Source organism: Ostrea edulis, chromosome 4, assembly GCF_947568905.1.
Source record: "Ostrea edulis chromosome 4, xbOstEdul1.1, whole genome shotgun sequence".
Taxonomy (NCBI): domain Eukaryota; kingdom Metazoa; phylum Mollusca; class Bivalvia; order Ostreida; family Ostreidae; genus Ostrea; species Ostrea edulis.
The window spans coordinates 43,199,358-43,217,399 of record NC_079167.1 but is presented as its reverse complement, the minus strand read 5'-3'; the positions used below and the strand labels follow the sequence as shown (position 1 = coordinate 43,217,399).

Below are 18,042 nucleotides of genomic sequence, written 5' to 3'. Positions count from 1 at the left end.
CACTACATCTAATGTACACCCTTAAATTCACTAAACCTATTACCCTAAAACATGACAAGTCACTACATCTAATGTACAACCTTAAATTCACTAAACCTATTACCCCAAAACATGACAAGTCACTACATCTAATGTACAACCTTAAATTCTCTAAACCTATTACCCCAAAACATGACAAGTCACTACATCTAATGTTATAACAACCTTAAATTCTCTAAACGTATTACCCCAAAACGCGGACTACCACACCCTAGTTAATCACGGACTACCACACCCTAGTTAATCATGGACTACCACACCCTAGTTAATCATGGACTACCACACCCTAGTTTATCATGGACTCTCTATTTGACCACTGGAGGTAATTATGGCCACTAGGTGCCATTATTCACTGGTCAAAGTGCCGTAATAAAAAGCATGGAGGCCCACGATTCATAATTTTAAACATATATATATATGAGGAATTTTAACTGGCTCTCTGAATGAAGAATTATTGTCAGTGTTTTACATTGATGTGTAACGTAATTAATTATTGTCAGTGTGTTTTACATTGATGTGTACTGTAATTAATTATTGTCAGTGTGTTTTACATTGATGTGTACCGTAATTAATTATTGTCAGTGTGTTTTACATTGATGTGTACCATAATTAATTACTGAGGATATCATATGATCACCGTGCTTCACTTGTAGACAAGATATTATTGACTGATGAAGTGCCCTTGGCTATGCAAATATTTATCACTATTAATATGAATACACTATACACTGGTTGGTGTGCTGATCATTCAATATTGATGTGGTCCGTATACAACAGCGTTTATAATGTATTGATTAACATACTGTTGTATATTTAGAGGTGGAGAAAATCTCTCTAATACTTAAATAACCAGAGTGTTAACGTAAACAATTTGGATGGGAGGTATATCATTGTATCATAATGTGTGTATAATGTCTGTTATTTGACACAAACATTGTCAGTGACAATAGTACTACGAAGCACCTCAACCAACAAGGTAGTACATAATGTAACTATATCATTCAATTATCTTCCACAAGAATACTGCTGAAATGGCATGGTTCGTTTTTTAACAAGATTCACCACGCATGACTAGGGGTGGAAGTGGAAAGTCCGCTTTGAACAATGGTTGCAAGTCAATCTCCATTGAAACAATTATTTGACCATTTATTGATATCAACAACAAACTTTACATAAAGAATTAAAAAAAATAGCGGTGATCATTCACAGCACACTATTACTGGATTTATACTGAATCATGTAATTACAGTATGTAAATTTATAACATAATAACATGAAGTTATACCTAGAATAGGTTGTATCACTATGACCAGAATTAACCTGGTACCCCGAGATGTCAACAGACCTACACATTGACAACCTATGCTGAAGATAAACTCTACAGGTCTATAATGTAATGCTCTTTTTCTACATTCATTGGCTCCAGTACAGTTATGGATTCACTACCCTGATATTCTAAACATTGAAATTTTGTATCTGTCTATTAATCTTCATCTTAAAGACACTTGGTACAAACAAGAGATTGGATGCATGTGTTAAATAAGTTAATATATATTTTTTTGGTAGATTTTGGTTGTAATTAGCACAACTATTTTTCTGAAATATTAGGAACGTGTAAATTTCTTATGATGTTAAAAAATTGTAATACATTGCTCCTCCCTATGTCCTTACATAAACGCATATCTAGTATCCATTTTCATATTTTTGAAAAAAAGTATGTTTGTAGCAAGTGGCCTTAATTAAGCAAGCATGGTAATTCTAGCTCAAAATCATTATAGATCCCTCTCAGTATAAACAATCAGTTTTACTGATACGTTAAAGCTCCACTGACATCTTAAATAGACATAAAACTTTGTTAGAAACTAACGAGGAAGTCCGCCATATTTCTTACAAAGTACCGTATATACTCGCCTATAAGTCGGATTTTTGGGAGTCAATTTTTGGTCCAAAACTCTATGTCCGCCTTATAGGCGCGTCCTAAGAAGATTGGTATTTTTTGGGCGGCGTAATGTAGTGTTTTTTCAACAACTCCGACGATTATCATGGACTACCACACAAATGATTATTGTACACAAATATCTAGACATATTGTATTGTTTATGAATTTTAAAATTATGTATAAAGTACAAGTATTTACATATTTTTATCTTGTTAAAAATTATTTACATACCGGTAACTAATACTTCCAACAAATCTATCGTTTATCGGTAAAATTGAATTACGAACCCGATTTACATGTAATATTGAAATATACATATTCATATGTATACCGGCTGAAATATATTTCATAAAAGATTGAATATTGTTAACAGATAATTTAGATCATCATTCTTGACTTTTAAAAACTCTCTTGTTGATACATTGAATTATACCGGAACCCCACCATAACCGCGAGGCGCGTGCCACTAAAAGTAAACACGGTGTCAGGTACTGGTAATTAGGAGACCATAATTGCGTAGGTCAACAAGGGATCATTGTCCAAAATAGATCAAGGGGTGCGTTTAAACCCCGAACTGATAGGGCTTGGATATTGAGCACTTCATAATTATTAATTTTTCAAAATATTTTTTGAAACATAGGTAAAAACACTAGAGCATTGACTTGAAATTGTCAACCGATTCTGACAAAAATTTGTACCGACTTATAAGCGGGTCAATGGCAAATTCCTACAAAATAACCTTAAAAAATACAACCGACTTATAGGCGGACCGACTTATAGGCGAGTATATACGGTATCACTATGAGTATAAGTATATATATATATATATATATATACCGCAGATGCGTTTGCCACACCTGACTGGTTTTCTAGTCTGACTCTAGCAGTACATATTATATAGTAATTTATTGGGGTGGAAAGCATATAAAATGATGCTCTAAAATGTCACTTATATGCTCAAACGAACACTACAAATATTGAAAATTAGAAGGTTCTCCCCACCCTTTACCGGTCTGCAGTTAAAAATTTGCACTGTATTTGTTTATATCTATTGTAGTTACTGCGTACTGTAAAAGTAGTTATCTACACTGGGGGTTAAGTACACGTTTTTCCACCTCCAACATTATGCGCTAGGGGAAAATATACAGTAACTGAATATAATATATATCATATTAGATATTTATAACTATACACTGTATGTTAGATGGGGAAATTTACGTGCTTATTACATCAACTCGTAATTAGTGTAAATTTCCCCACACATAAATAACCCCTTTTACAGCCTCACTTTGTCTATTTTGATTTCTTATACCTGAAACTGAGTCACGGAAATACCAGGTATAGTATGTGAAAACTTATATTACAAAACTTCTTCTGATAATTGCTTGGATTCTATTTTTAAATCGTGAAAAGAAGGTAATGAAATGAAAGGTATTGTTCTGTAAAATTACCTTCATTATAGGTATGCACATCCTTGATATAGACAATATGGAACACCTTCAGTGAACAGTAATTTTTCATTTTTAATTAGAAATTGTGCAATCTGCTAAAAAATTTCGCCCTCTGGCCTATAGCGGCAGGTCTGTAGCTATCTGGGAAATACTTCAGAGATCTACAGATCTGTAGCTATCTGGAAAATACTTCAGAGATCTACAGATCTGTAGCTATCTGGGAAATACTTCAGAGATCTACAGATCTGTAGCTATCTGGGAAATACTTCAGAGATTTACAGATCTGTAGCTATCTGGGAAATATTTCAGAGATCTACAGATCTGTAGCTATCTGAGAAATACTTCGGAGATCTACAGATCTGTAGCTATCTGTAGCTATCTGGGAAATATTTCGGAGATCGCCAGACCTGTAGCTATCTGGGAAATATTTCGGAGATCTACAGACCTGTAGCTATCTGAGAAATATTTCAGAGATCTACAGATCTGTAGCTATCTGGGAAATACTTCAGAGATCTACAGATCTGTAGCTATCTGGGAAATATTTCAGAGATCTACAGATCTGTAGCTATCTGGGAAATATTTCGGAGATCTCCAGACCTGTAGCTATCTGGGAAATATTTCAGAGATCTCCAGACCTGTAGCTATCTGGGAAATATTTCAGAGATCTACAGATCTGTAGCTATCTGGGAAATATTTCGGAGATCTCCAGACCTGTAGCTATCTGGGAAATATTTCAGAGATCTACAGATCTGTAGCTATCTGGGAAATACTTCGGAGATCTACAGATCTGTAGCTATCTGTAGCTATCTGGGAAATATTTCGGAGATCGCCAGACCTGTAGCTATCTGGGAAATATTTCGGAGATCTACAGACCTGTAGCTATCTGAGAAATATTTCAGAGATCTACAGATCTGTAGCTATCTGGGAAATACTTCAGAGATCTACAGATCTGTAGCTATCTGGGAAATATTTCAGAGATCTACAGATCTGTAGCTATCTGGGAAATATTTCGGAGATCTCCAGACCTGTAGCTATCTGGGAAATATTTCAGAGATCTCCAGACCTGTAGCTATCTGGGAAATATTTCAGAGATCTACAGATCTGTAGCTATCTGGGAAATATTTCGGAGATCTCCAGACCTGTAGCTATCTGGGAAATATTTCAGAGATCTACAGATCTGTAGCTATCTGGGAAATATTTCGGAGATCTCCAGACCTGTAGCTATCTGGGAAATATTTCAGAGATCTACAGATCTGTAGCTATCTGGGAAATATTTCAGAGATCTACAGATCTGTAGCTATCTGGGAAATACTTCAGAGATCTACAGATCTGTAGCTATCTGGGAAATATTTTGGAGATCTACAGATCTTTAGCTATCTGTAGCTATCTGGGAAATATTTCAGAGATCTACAGATCTGTAGCTATCTGGGAAATATTTCAGAGATCTACAGATCTGTAGCTATCTGGGAAATATTTCAGAGATCTACAGATCTGTAGCTATCTGGGAAATATTTCAGAGATCTACAGATCTCTAGTTATCTGACCTATTCATGAAGTCTAGATTATTTACATGAACTGAAATAACTTCAATCGGTAAACTTTAAATTCGCTGATCAGTGCTGGTTATGTGTGTCGCAGTCTCTATAATGGAGCAACATATTATCACCTGTCGGAATACAGAATTATACTTCCTCGTTAGTTTCTTATAACTCTTTCTATTCGAGATGTCCGTGGAGCTTTAATGCCTAGCAGATTTTTTTGTAGGCCGTTCAAGGATAATACACGTATCACAGAGAAAGAAAAATCATTAGAGATAAACGCCACAAGGAACCCAATATTCTGATTACAGACATTATTCTATTATCTATCAGTAGGCTTTATGTTTGTATGATACCTGTACTGCTAAGGCTCTGAATCTGTCAATAGGCTGACAGCATAAAATGTAAGATAAAAATCAAATCAAAGGCTTCATCCGCACTGTCTCGTGTTTACAATGAATACAATTGTCCTGTTCACTGAGGGAAATTTCGTAGATAATTACATTTTAATAATGCTTTACATTTGCTTAATATGCAGGAGTTTATAAAAACTATATTTAGAAATATAAATACTTGAATTTGATTTAGCCACACCCCTTTGTACAAAGCACAAAAAGAGCTAGAAAGAATTAAAATGATTTCAATTTGGAAAAAAACAACAACACATGCTTTCATACTATTGTATGGTCTGTAAGACAACCACCTTTTTGATATTATGCAATACCCAAAATATGCCTAAGCCCCTTTACTTTCGCAAAATGAGTCAACAATCTCATGTGTCTCTTACCTGTCTTTCATCATCTGGTACAAGTTCTCTTTCATAAACTCAAACACAAAGAAAAGCTGGTCATTTTCTCGAATCACCTCTTTAAGCCTCACAATATTGGCATGGTTTAGTTTCCGTAAAGACTGTATTGAACGAAAGAAATACATAGTAAGACATGTAAATAATGTTGTGTAACATTAAAATTAAACAGCTAAGACATATCTGAAGATAGATTTCTTTTCTACATAATTATCTATAATTTCATAAAAGTAAATAAAATTGTCAATAATATTTCACATCAATATTGAAATGAATAGGCATCTAATCCATATCCTTTCATTTGTAGATTTTTTTGACACTGTCAAATAACCATTCCTTTAATACTATTAAAGGGACATGGACATGATTTGAGACAGAAATTTTCAAATTTTATTTTTCCATTTTTAATGTTTAGAATGCTTCACTAAGGTATTTCTAATGGTAAGCAAAAATTTTGATATCAGTTGTCAAGGTACATGAGAGATACAGAGCTCACAATTCTTTGTTATGTAAACAAGGCTTAATTGTGCCATGTTTTGTTTACATAGGTTAAATATACAAGTAAAAGTTCGTTTAAAGCGGATTTTTTTCATTTCACATGTTAATTCTTAACACAGTCAAATAGTTTGTAGTGTTTGGTATATTTTCTTTTCTTTTAAACATGCTATTTTCTATTAAGCCATCTATATGTAAACAAAAGCATGACCCGAGTTCGATCCCCGTGATCGGTAGTGGTTGTATGTGAGAAGGTATGGCGGTCGCCCGCTCGGACACGTGGGTTTCCTCCGGGTACTCCGGTTTCCCCCACATAAATGACCCCCTAGCGCAAACATTCATGCATCAAAGGACCCCATTGGAAATAAGCTTTCATGGGTTATCCTTGGTATTTATTTTTGTATGCATGTATATACTGAATAAACATTTATTTACATTTCAAACATTGCAAGTGTTGTATCTCGCTTGTAACTCAACAACTGATCCTCAAATTTTGGTTGACCATCAGAAATACTTTAGTTAAGCATTGTAAACAATAAAAATGGAAAAATAAAATTTAAATTTTTTTTTGCTCAAATCGAAACGATTTGCCATGCCCCTTTAAAAATTTAGACTAAGCTATTTAAACTTTTACTTTTCTTAAATCAAAACAATTTCTCTAAGAAATGAATAAAGAAATGGATAAAAAAAAGCCAAACTTTCACTTCTCTATGATTAAGACAAATCCATATCTTTACTTCTATCAAATGAAGAAAAAGCAAAATCTTATTAACTTCTCTAAGATTAAGATAAAAGACATACCTTTACTTCTCTAAGATTAAGACATTCATCCCATGAGTAGTATTTTTTCTTCATTCTGAAAGAAGGAAAAACTATCAGTGGATTGGATTGGTGACCTAATCATACATACTTAAACCAGCAGGATATAAACTTCATCTAACCTTATAGTCATTGTTTGGTTTCTTGTAAAATGTAGTAAAACACTCTTATAGCGAAGTGCCAGGGAAAAACAATTTAGATTCATTATAAACGTAATTCCTTATATCCATTAGGTTCATAATATGATTTACGCTTGGAATGAAAATCACTTCGTTAAAAGCGCAAATTTATTGTAAGTGTTTTCATGGTAACTGTATTTTACTGTAAGTGTGAATTCATTATAAGTGTGTTCACTGTAACTGTTTTACTGTAAGTGTGAATTCATTATAAGTGTGTTCGCTGTAACTGTGTTTTACTGTAAGTGTGAATTCAGTATAAGTGTGTTCACTGTAACTGTGTTTTACTGTAAGTGTGAATTCATTATAAGTGTGTTCACTGTAACCGTGTTTTACTGTAAGTGTGAATTCATTATAAGTGTGTTCACTGTAACCGTGTTTTACTGTAAGTGTGAATTCATTATATGTGTGTTCACTGTAACTGTGTTTTACTGTAAGTGTGAATTCATTATTAGTGTGTTCACTGTAACTGTGTTTTACTGTAAGTGTGAATTCATTATAAGTGTGTTCACTGTAACCGTGTTTTACTGTAAGTGTGAATTCATTATAAGTGTGTTCACTGTAACCGTGTTTTACTGTAAGTGTGAATTCATTATAAGTGTGTTCACTGTAACCGTGTTTTACTGTAAGTGTGAATTCATTATAAGTGTTTTAACTGTAACCATGTTTTAATGTGAGTGTGAATTCATTATTAGTGTGTTCACTGTAACTGTGTTTTACTGTATCAAATTGTCAAAATCAGCAAGTATCAAGCACTTTGTGAAAAATGTGGAAAGTGGCAGAAAAATATATATGGTTGAAATTCGCTTAAAATGTTCATGATGAAAATAGTCTGATAAAAATATTCCTACAAAAAAAAAAAAAAAAGACTTGTTTTTCTATGATGTTAAAAGTTAAAATATATTGCCTCTCCCTTTGTAAATCAAACTTTCCCCATTATTTTGGACTTCATTGAGAAATCATGCGAATAAACTACATTTTATATAATAAATTGTATTCCTTTCAATATACAAAAATGAACTGAGTTTTCCTTTTCATCATCTTTTAAAACAAAGTTTGTTTGTATCAAGAGTGGTTAAAATTGTTCTGAAATTTTGATCAATTACTTGGAAGTTGTTGAAACTTTAATCAACATCAGACTATATTAGAAAGAATGACAGTTCTTCTAAATAAAGATTTGTACATGCACACAGAGAGAATTACCAATGCACATTTACATTCCTCTTGTCTCTAAAATGTAATTTATGATACCCATTTTGTCAGGTAAATATTTACTTTAACTGAAGTATTTATTCAAGTTTTCTGAGAGTGCAAAGAATTTCAATACCTTTATGTTTAATCTAAAAAAAAGAATTGAAATCTACATGTATTGGTTTAAAATTTTATCACTCGGTGACCAATGACCTTGATTTCATGCACATTGATTAAAAAAAAAAATTGGCAAAAAGCCCTCTTTTTATAATAAAACTTTCCATGATAGAAAGTATTAACAGATAATCTGGAGACCAAACCTTATGGTCTACTTTGAAGATAAACCCAAATAAAAATACCGAGCACACTGCATTAAAAACCTAAGTGTTTTGATAAATCATCATTTAGAATTTTTTGGATTAAGAGTCTAGGAAAACCTCCTATGAAGTTTAAAAGTCCTATATTGTGTTGTTTTATTTGCATACTTGACTAAATATTCCAAATTTCATTGACAAAGTGTATATCTAGATAAATTATGTACATATATGTAAATGATTTTTAACTACACTGATCAAAGTTCGACAGATCTTACATAACCCACATTTTCCATACTCTGATAAGAAAGTTGTCGTTAATTTTATTTTTAGTGAACACTTAGACAGGAATATGACATAATGTAAAAGTCGAAAATCTTTAAAAAGATATTTAAAAAATCTTAATACACTGATATGAATGTATTTCAAATATGTCTCACTTAAAAACTTTTCATATTACTTCCTTTATTTCAAATGCAATGAAGACATATATTTTCATTCAGACTGCATCTTCCATTCCCTCTATTAAATGTCTGCAAAAATCAATACCCAAACAAAGTTAAGTTTGCACGAATAGTTTGGATAAGCTTTAACACCCTGAAATTAAACCCTAGACCTGACATATCCAACAGCTTTTAGTATGTGATGAATAGCAGAACACGCAGATGTAGGGAAATGGCACTAAATGTTACCCACAATGTCTGACCAGTGAACCACGAAATAATGCCTAAATAAATTAATCAGACTTGCCCCGAAATGACAAACTTAGAACATGTATTACATTTGCTTGTATGGTTTAGTTATATACATGGCCATGTTTAATATAAAGGAAGAACCGGTATACTACATTATCATAACAGCTGTCAGACTTCCTTTTAAAACATGATTCAAAATATAAATATCAGCAATATTTGTATTTAATCCTTTTAAGTTTGATTGCAGTTATAAACTCAGTCAATTAATGTGTCAACTGCTGACCTGTAGATTGTGGGTTCGAATCCAGCAGGGAGTTTTAAATTTTTTTCAGATTACTTTATAATAAAACTACATTTTTTGACTTAATAACATAAATTTTAAACTTTTGAATTTCAACATAGTAATGTACATGTCCTCCACTTTTCATCCATGTCAGATTTCTTTGGTGTGTTATTCCTCCCCGAGACTTCCCGATGCTCTCTCTTAATTAAATGTACATTGCATATTCTGAACAATAAGATGTATGGATTATGTGGTGTATTTTCACACAAGTAATTAATTACAACCAACAGATCGATCGGCTCTGATTTAATGAGATTGAATCTCCGTTGAACTCACTTTTTGATGGCTACTTTCTCCCCGTTCTCCGCGCTGTTGGCGAGCAGTACACTCCCATACGTTCCATCTCCCAGCTGTTTTATAATCTGGTAGCGATTCATCTTCTTTATTCAACAAAACATCTACACACGAAACAAATCCTCGATATATTGTGATAAAATCCTGGGTATATTGCATTCATCCATGAGTATGTTAAGTTGTTATTGATGTCATCATTTTTCTGTCCTGTGTCAATTTTTCTGGATGGTATTTTCCTGGGAAATTGAAATAAAATCACACCTTTAATTAATATACATATTATAATATACATACATGTCATCAGTTTAATTACCTCCACAATGTAAAGACCTGCTGTGTCATCACAACGTCTAATAAATACGCCTTGTAACCATGGTAATCTGTTTTCAGAATGAATATCAAAAATACTTCTACGAGTTGGTTTGACCAAAGAGAAATCTGTGTGGTGTGGGTTTTTTTAATTTATATGGGTGGATTCTGTTTTGATTCTTGCATGTTTTAAAATGTTTTAAAATCTGAATTAAAACATTTTAAAATGTTTTAAAAACCCCAATAAAGGTAAATTACACCTGTATTGATAATTAAAGAAATAACTATCCTGTTGCAATTATTTAGATATTGAATATCAATAATTTTAAGTCAATAAATTCAGCTTACTTTATATTTTTAGTATTACATGAAATATTGATTAATATCATTTAAATTTGTGTGTATGCAGTAACTAAATAGAAAAATGCAGTTCCAAAACAAAATCCAATGTAAAAACTGAATTGAACAAAAGATCTGCGAAGAAAACATATCAAATTTATTTTCTACCATTGATTCACCACTGTTTGATGTATTGTCGGTATCTTATTTAGTGAGCGACTTTCAAGGAAAATGCAAACACAGTTAATGATCATTTATGTCAGGTGACTTATAGCTAAATTATGATATCTCACTTTTTCATGTCTTATAACTTAGGGTCCAGACAGTGCTTGTGGTGTCTTAGTTTTAATATTATCATTATATAATCTAATATCTCATATTTTCACTTTTACTTCCCACATTGCATCTTTGTTGTGCTATGCATTTTCATTCCATGTTGTTATGAACCAATTTCAGAACAATATCAATGTAGAAATCCTTAACATACAACTGTTTATATGGTATACATGTGTATATGGTATCATGTATAGTTATAATGTTTAATTGTTATAATTGTATATATGCCCCCTGAGGGCCCTTGATTGGTGAATAAATAAAAAAAATATATATGTATATTGAGTAACATGATTGTAATTGCCAACATGTTTGGTGAATCAATGAATAAATTAGAAATAAGCTAAATTATATTATTATACCTCAGTATGAGAATGCCATGCAACGCGTAATCTGATTGGTCTAGACGGTCACGTGCCAGGGAGGACAAAACTTCATATCTCCCTCTCAGACATCATATCTCCCTATCATATTTACCCCTTGGGCAGCCTCGTGCATTTTCCATAAATTTAACGTCAAGGTAGACGAAGTGTATTGTGACGTCACAATAAGTCCGAGTCATTCTACTTTCATAGTTCGTAAGGCACAAAATATGCGGGTCTCTGATACACAGTTGAATCGCATGGTTTTGGTTTTGGTTGATACAAAAACAAGCAAGTAAATCAGCACTCAAGGAGAATGGAAATACAAAAATTGGTTATCATATCACTGTATTTCGTTGTTTGTACCTTCTACCGTAATACGTTGACGGCATGGTGTTACCGTTAGGACGATCCCAGCTACATACAATGTAGATGAGCGGACTCCAATTTCAAACATACTTTTGTAGTCTTGCTTTGTTTCAGTATAATAAACAATTTATTGCATGAATGTTTGGGAGATATGAAGATTTATTCACCCAAGAAAAATCATATTCCCCTCGGGTGTTGCCCTCGGGGAATATGATTTTTCTTGGGTGAATAAATCTTCATATCTCCCTCACTATCATGCAATAAATGTATAATATCTCAGTGTTCCATGTTGTGTTGTAGTTGACACCAATAATTTTCTTCAGACTATTTAAACCTTCTATGCTTTGCTTAGTCTGCTGTTCTCTCTTTAAAAAATGATTTTTACAAATCTATCGTAATAAACAATACAATTTTCAATCTTTCAGACCCACCCACCCTCTGTATACACACAACAGGTTATACCAAGATTAAACTTGGCTATGATATTTTGACTGGTGACAAATGTCAGGTGTTAATGGCAGTCAAAATATCAAGTAAAACTGAATATTGCAGAGAAGCCGATATCTCACCCCAAAAAATCTATCATCTTTGTAGAATTCAAATTTTTCGCACACAAGATTGATTGATTGAATATATTGTTTAACGTCCCTCTCAAGAATATTTCACTCATATGGAGACGTCACCACTGCCGGTGAAGGGCTGCAAATTTTAGGCCTATGCTCGACGCTTATGCCGTTATGGCCATCGAGCAGGGAGGGATCTTTATCATGCCACACCTGCTGTGACACGGGACTTCGGTTTTTGCAGTCTCATCCGAAGGAACACCCCATTTAGTCGCCTCTTACATCAAGCAAGGGGTACTGAGGACCTATTCTAACCCGGATCCCAACGGGATTCACACACAAGAAATAATGATTACTATCTAGTATCTAATATATCAAAATGACAATCTATATATCAGAATTAGACAGAATTGAATGTGACTGGTGATGCATGCACTAAACAATCTGAGTTTTCACATAGCCCTTGGTTCACATTTTACGAATTTTAAGTCATAATAGTCATACATAGAAAGGGTTACAACGTTTACTACGGCGAATTCAAAACTACAGCTGAAAATTCCATAATATCATAGATGGACATTGCATGGATCAGCATGACAGACTGCATGAAGAGAACATAGAACAGCTAGAAACTCATTCATATTGTTGTCTGAGGGGGATTTTGAATTTAATCCAATTATTTTTTTCATCAAGGATTCACAAAAATGATATGTAATTCAAATATTATTTAAAGTCTTCATCAAAACCTCATATATATTGCCAGTACCTAAATCCTAACCGCGAATCGAAAGAAATTACTTACCACCGCCATGACAGTTTTTATTGTTGCTATTTTGATGATTGTCGTCACGTGACGAATTATAGCAACGAAATTCGAGTTATCTCCCTTCCAATGTTTCTCCGAAACATTGCATAGGAGGGGGAGGCCGGAGGATAAAGGTGGGGGGGGGGGGTGTTCATATGGAAGCGACCCTTTCGAAAATGGGGAGGGCAGAGTAAGATTTAAGGGGGTGCAGCCAGTGCCCACCCACCCCTAAAATTTTCAAATTTAAGGTAAGTCGTGATCTCCAATAGATAAATGAAGCAATATATTTCTTCCACCCACTCTCCGAGAAATAAATGACAAAATCTTTTGATTTATTGAATGACTTTATTGGGAGAACTTACATTTTTACCAAAAACCCTTAAAATTTGCGTCATTTTGTTAATTTCACCTTATTAAAAATGACAGAAAATAGTAAAAATTACTACACACTAACACAGGAGACATCATTTCAAACCCTATAAAATCTGTCAAATCCTGGAGCTCATCTGGCCCCCAGACCCCATGCCTCATAAAGTTGCGCTCCTAACCGCAATTCCTGGATCCGCCCCTGGAGGGGATGCGCTTATCCAAATTTTTGCAAAAATGTGCACTGACTGTGTGAAAATGTGTAGTAACAAATGTTAATTTTATTTTACTAGTTTCACAAGCCAAACTAGCGATGTATAATTTTAATTAAGTATGTACATCCTATCTCGACTGTCGTTGCGCGATAAAGCGTGTTTGCGAGGTCCGCTTCCGAACAACGAACGAGGGGGTTGGGGACATATTTCCCGGCAATCAGTCAATCTATTAACAGTACTCACTTTTATCCATAGAACAGAATAGAATTTTATTTCTAATTCCGAGTCCATACAGGGCATAAGGAGACGTAACTTATCTATGGAACGAAAACCAACAGACAGTTTTAAGTTAAGTACTAGTACTATGCATTGATACAGGACAATTTACATTGTACAAGAACGAAGGAGTCACTGCACCTCGTACAAGTAAACAAATGGAGCTGAATAAAAATGTGTCAAATCGATATATCCCAGTGAACTCCATATTTGGATATTTTATTGTCAAACATAGATGTTAACAGCAAACTAACAACTCAGCTTTTTAACAAAAGGAAAAATTTCAGCTTCTCCGTCGTCAACTTCTCATTTGATGGTGTTTATGTCTCTCAACGGATTCGATACGCGAGAGCATGTTCTGCGTATGATCAATTCTTAAATCGATGCATGCTGCTGACAAATCAGTTGTATTTCCCCAATTCTTTGGTCTTTATACATGTATATGATACAATCTGTCACTAGGTCGAATGCTGTCTGACATGTTTCATAGCAATTTTTGAATTTACGATTACTCATTTTACCTAATCAAAGTATAAGCCTCACGGCGGGTGTGACAGATCAACAGGGGATGCTTACTCCTCCTAGGCACCTTATCAAAACCCCATGGTGTGCATGTCTAAGGATCCGTGTTTGTCTTACTATTAATTCTGTATTCTTTATAGGATCTTTGAGATTGATCATTGTTCCTTATCCTCAATTTTTCATTTCTTTTGTTGTTGTTGTTGTTGTTTTTTATTCGATGCACTTCTAATTTCATAAGCACATATTCTTTTACATTGTTGTCACAGACGAAATGTTGGCGTCCATCTCGACAGAGATAACTAATGTATACATGTATATAATTTGAAAGACCCGTTCTTGAATATGATTATGTAGAATGGAACGGTTGCTTGGTTTTTGACGGAGGCAATTTAGAAAGAATCGTTTACCAATTTTGACATGGAAAGAATCTCTTTATTTAAACAGGTTGAGAACCTCTGGTCAATTGACACAACACTACTAAACCAATCACTATATGTACAAAATCCACACCAGTCAAATACTCAAATACTAAAGCAGCATCATTCTCCCCCAAACAAAACAACATGTTTCAATGTATAATACACTTAACAGTGAAGATTACAAGGCTCCGATCAGTGGACGTGAACTAAATCAAAACTCTTTTGTTGGGAAATGGATTAACACACTTTTATTAAAAGTTACAGAAGCCACTACCCATATACTATGGAGGTGATGGCACATTGTCTCGTGAAGTTAACTGCTTTTAATTATTTTCTCAGCATATCAAACAGTAATGATATTGATTTTCATGTTTTACCCTTGACTATACACGTATTGTGTAATATTCTATGTCAATATCATAATAATAACTAACATAAGGAGGGAAACCTGTAAGATATTATACCTTGTTTTCAGTCCTTTTCAGGTGCGTGGCCAAAAAAGAAAATGAAGTCACAGGCACTCGACGTTTTAAATATCTATAATAAAAAATTGTCTTCCTGTAAACATAATATGTTTACAGGAAGACATTTTTTTAATTATAGATATTTAAAACGTCGAGTGCCTGTGAATGAAGTGTACACACACTATACGGTAAATGGTCTGGTGGCCGCCTCGAGGACCTAGAAGCTCCGGGGTTTTATGAATGAAATCACCTATTTTGTCTTCTTGTTTTTGAGTGAATAGTTGAAATTCAAAAACGAATGAATTTGATTGAATGGGCATTATAATGTTGATTAAATTATAAATCGCAAAGTTATATTTGAGGCACAAATATTCTAACGACAGAACTCTCTCTCTCTCTCTGAAAATGATGTGTACGCAATTTTGCGTACTTGCGTATAGGCAGCTACCCGCCTGCTTTTGTATATTGATGATATGCTCAATTCAAACATAAGGGCTACACTAATCCGAGATTCCACTGACTCTTACCCCCGCTTTTATATTTGACATGTGCGGGGGAGAGTCAGAGCGGACTCCATATTGAAAAGTGGGAATTCAGCGACACCAGCTGGTGTCGCTGCTTTACCTACCTCTTACATCTTTATTTCGCGGATCTATCTTCCAAGACGTGAGAATTCAGTTAACGGAAGATAAATCTATAAATAGATCATGATTAATACGATGCTATCGCCGTTTAAACGGCCCTAACACCGACAAATGGAGCATCACTTGAATTAGATCGCCGCCTCGCCATTTGATTTCTTTGCGCATGATGTCAGCACATGTAAACACAAAATTCCATCGTTTAAACGGCGATAGCATCGTATTAATCATGATGTATTTGTAGAATAATCTTCCGATAACTGAATCCTCGCGTCTTGGAAGATGGGTTCGCGAAATAAAGTTGTAAGAGGTAGGTAAAGCGGCGACACCAGCTGGTGTCGCTGAATTCCCACTTTTCAATATGGAGTCCGCTCTGACTCTCCCCCGCACATGTCAAATATAAAAGCGGGGGTAAGAGTCAGAGGAATCTCGGATTAGGGCTACACTAGATCATCTTTTATTTGTATGTATTAAGTTCTTCTTGAACCCTTATGGTACACTACAATGATAAAAGTAAGATACAAAATAAAACAACCTTTTCCAAGAAACTGCATGACAAGGGTTTCCATTTAGTCTCAGATGTATTAGTTAAAGATGGTGATTTCATTAAGTTTGAACATATCTGTAATGAACATTTAGTTAAGGTACCTTTTACTTATTATGAAGGGCTTAAGAAAGCAATACTGAGATCTTGGCCAGATGTTCGACATCTGACATTAAACCAAACCTTAAAACCCTATCAGTCCATATCTATTAAAATCTTAATTAAAGATAAAAAAAGGATCTAGAACTATATACGACTATCTTAGTAACACAGAAGAATATAGACCAATATGTGAATCAAAATGGGAACTTGACCTAGATCTACCATCTACATTTAATTGGAAAAAAGTACATAGAAATATTATGTTTACCACTAAAGACACTGGACTGATATGGTTTACATACAGAATAATACACCGAATTATAGGTACGAATAATTATTTGCATAAGATAAAAAAAAAATTAGATAACAAGGCTTGCTCCATCTGTTCGGAAGAACCAGAAACCATTATACATTTATTTGTTAACTGTCCATTTGTTGCCAGAATTTGGTCATGCCTGTCTTTTTGGATATTACAAAAGACAGGGAAAAGAATGCAATTTGATTCACAAACAATAATATTTGGTTTATTGACTGAACATGAAAATATTATTAATCTTATTACTATGTTGGTCAAGAGATGTATATTTTCATTCTCTAGGAAAGGTTTACCTTTTACATTTAATGATATTTTAGCATATTTTACAATTATACTATTCACATGAAAAAAGTCTTTATAACGCAAATGTCTTTCTGAAAAGGTGATCAAAATGGAAATGTCTTTTTTGAATAACTTCATTTTTCGAATGATTTAATTGCTGTTACTTTAAAATGTTACTCATGTTATTTTTAATTATTCTTCCCAACTGTGTGAATGCAAGGATGAAAGTTGTCTTGTGTTTATAAATGTTTTGAAAAGTAATAAAAAAAAAGTTTAGTGATATTACTTGAAAGAAGGCGTTCCCTCCGATGTAAATACATCTTAATCTGACGCATAGTTCGTGTTACAGAGGAACAAATCGGAACTATTGTGATGATCTCATAGAAATTGTTTTGAAAATATTTTACTGATCATATTTAACTAAGAGGGTTGGAAGAAAAGTTCATACAACTTTAAAACTAGTTCCCGTCGTTAATCAATAATGATTGTTGAAGACCATAGACAAATGATACGAAGCAAAGTTATTATTCCAATCATTTCAACTCTGACCCCCTTCCTGAAAATCTTAACACGTCAACATTTCGCAAATTCTATGGTCGTTATAACGATTTAGCTTGTCAATAAAACCTGTCGTTGGGTCAAATGCTGTCTGACGTGTTTTATACCATATTGTTAGGCCGTTCTTTACACACTGATTTTGACTACGGATAACTCCG

At 33.8% G+C, this 18,042-nt stretch overlaps 1 protein-coding gene across 3 annotated transcripts in view; it reads right to left on the bottom strand.

The window, feature by feature from the left end:
• The window catches only part of LOC125670379 (serine/threonine-protein kinase MAK-like), a 32,074-nt gene extending 16,596 nt beyond the window's left edge, over positions 1-15,478 (bottom strand). Inside the window, exons 1-4 of one of the 3 annotated variants that reach the window (XM_056162705.1) lie at positions 15,442-15,478; positions 10,082-10,335; positions 7,069-7,123; positions 5,755-5,876 (exon numbers count right to left, since the gene is read on the bottom strand). In XM_056162705.1, coding sequence (XP_056018680.1) covers positions 5,755-5,876; positions 7,069-7,123; positions 10,082-10,182 — 278 coding nt within the window. In that variant the 5' untranslated portion in view covers positions 10,183-10,335; positions 15,442-15,478. Of the gene's footprint in view, positions 1-5,754; positions 5,877-7,068; positions 7,124-10,081; positions 10,336-11,442; positions 13,220-15,441 lie in introns of those variants that run through there. The other 2 variants (XM_048905500.1, XM_048905499.2) reach the window with 2 other exon arrangements.
• Positions 15,479-18,042: the final 2,564 nt, after the last annotated feature.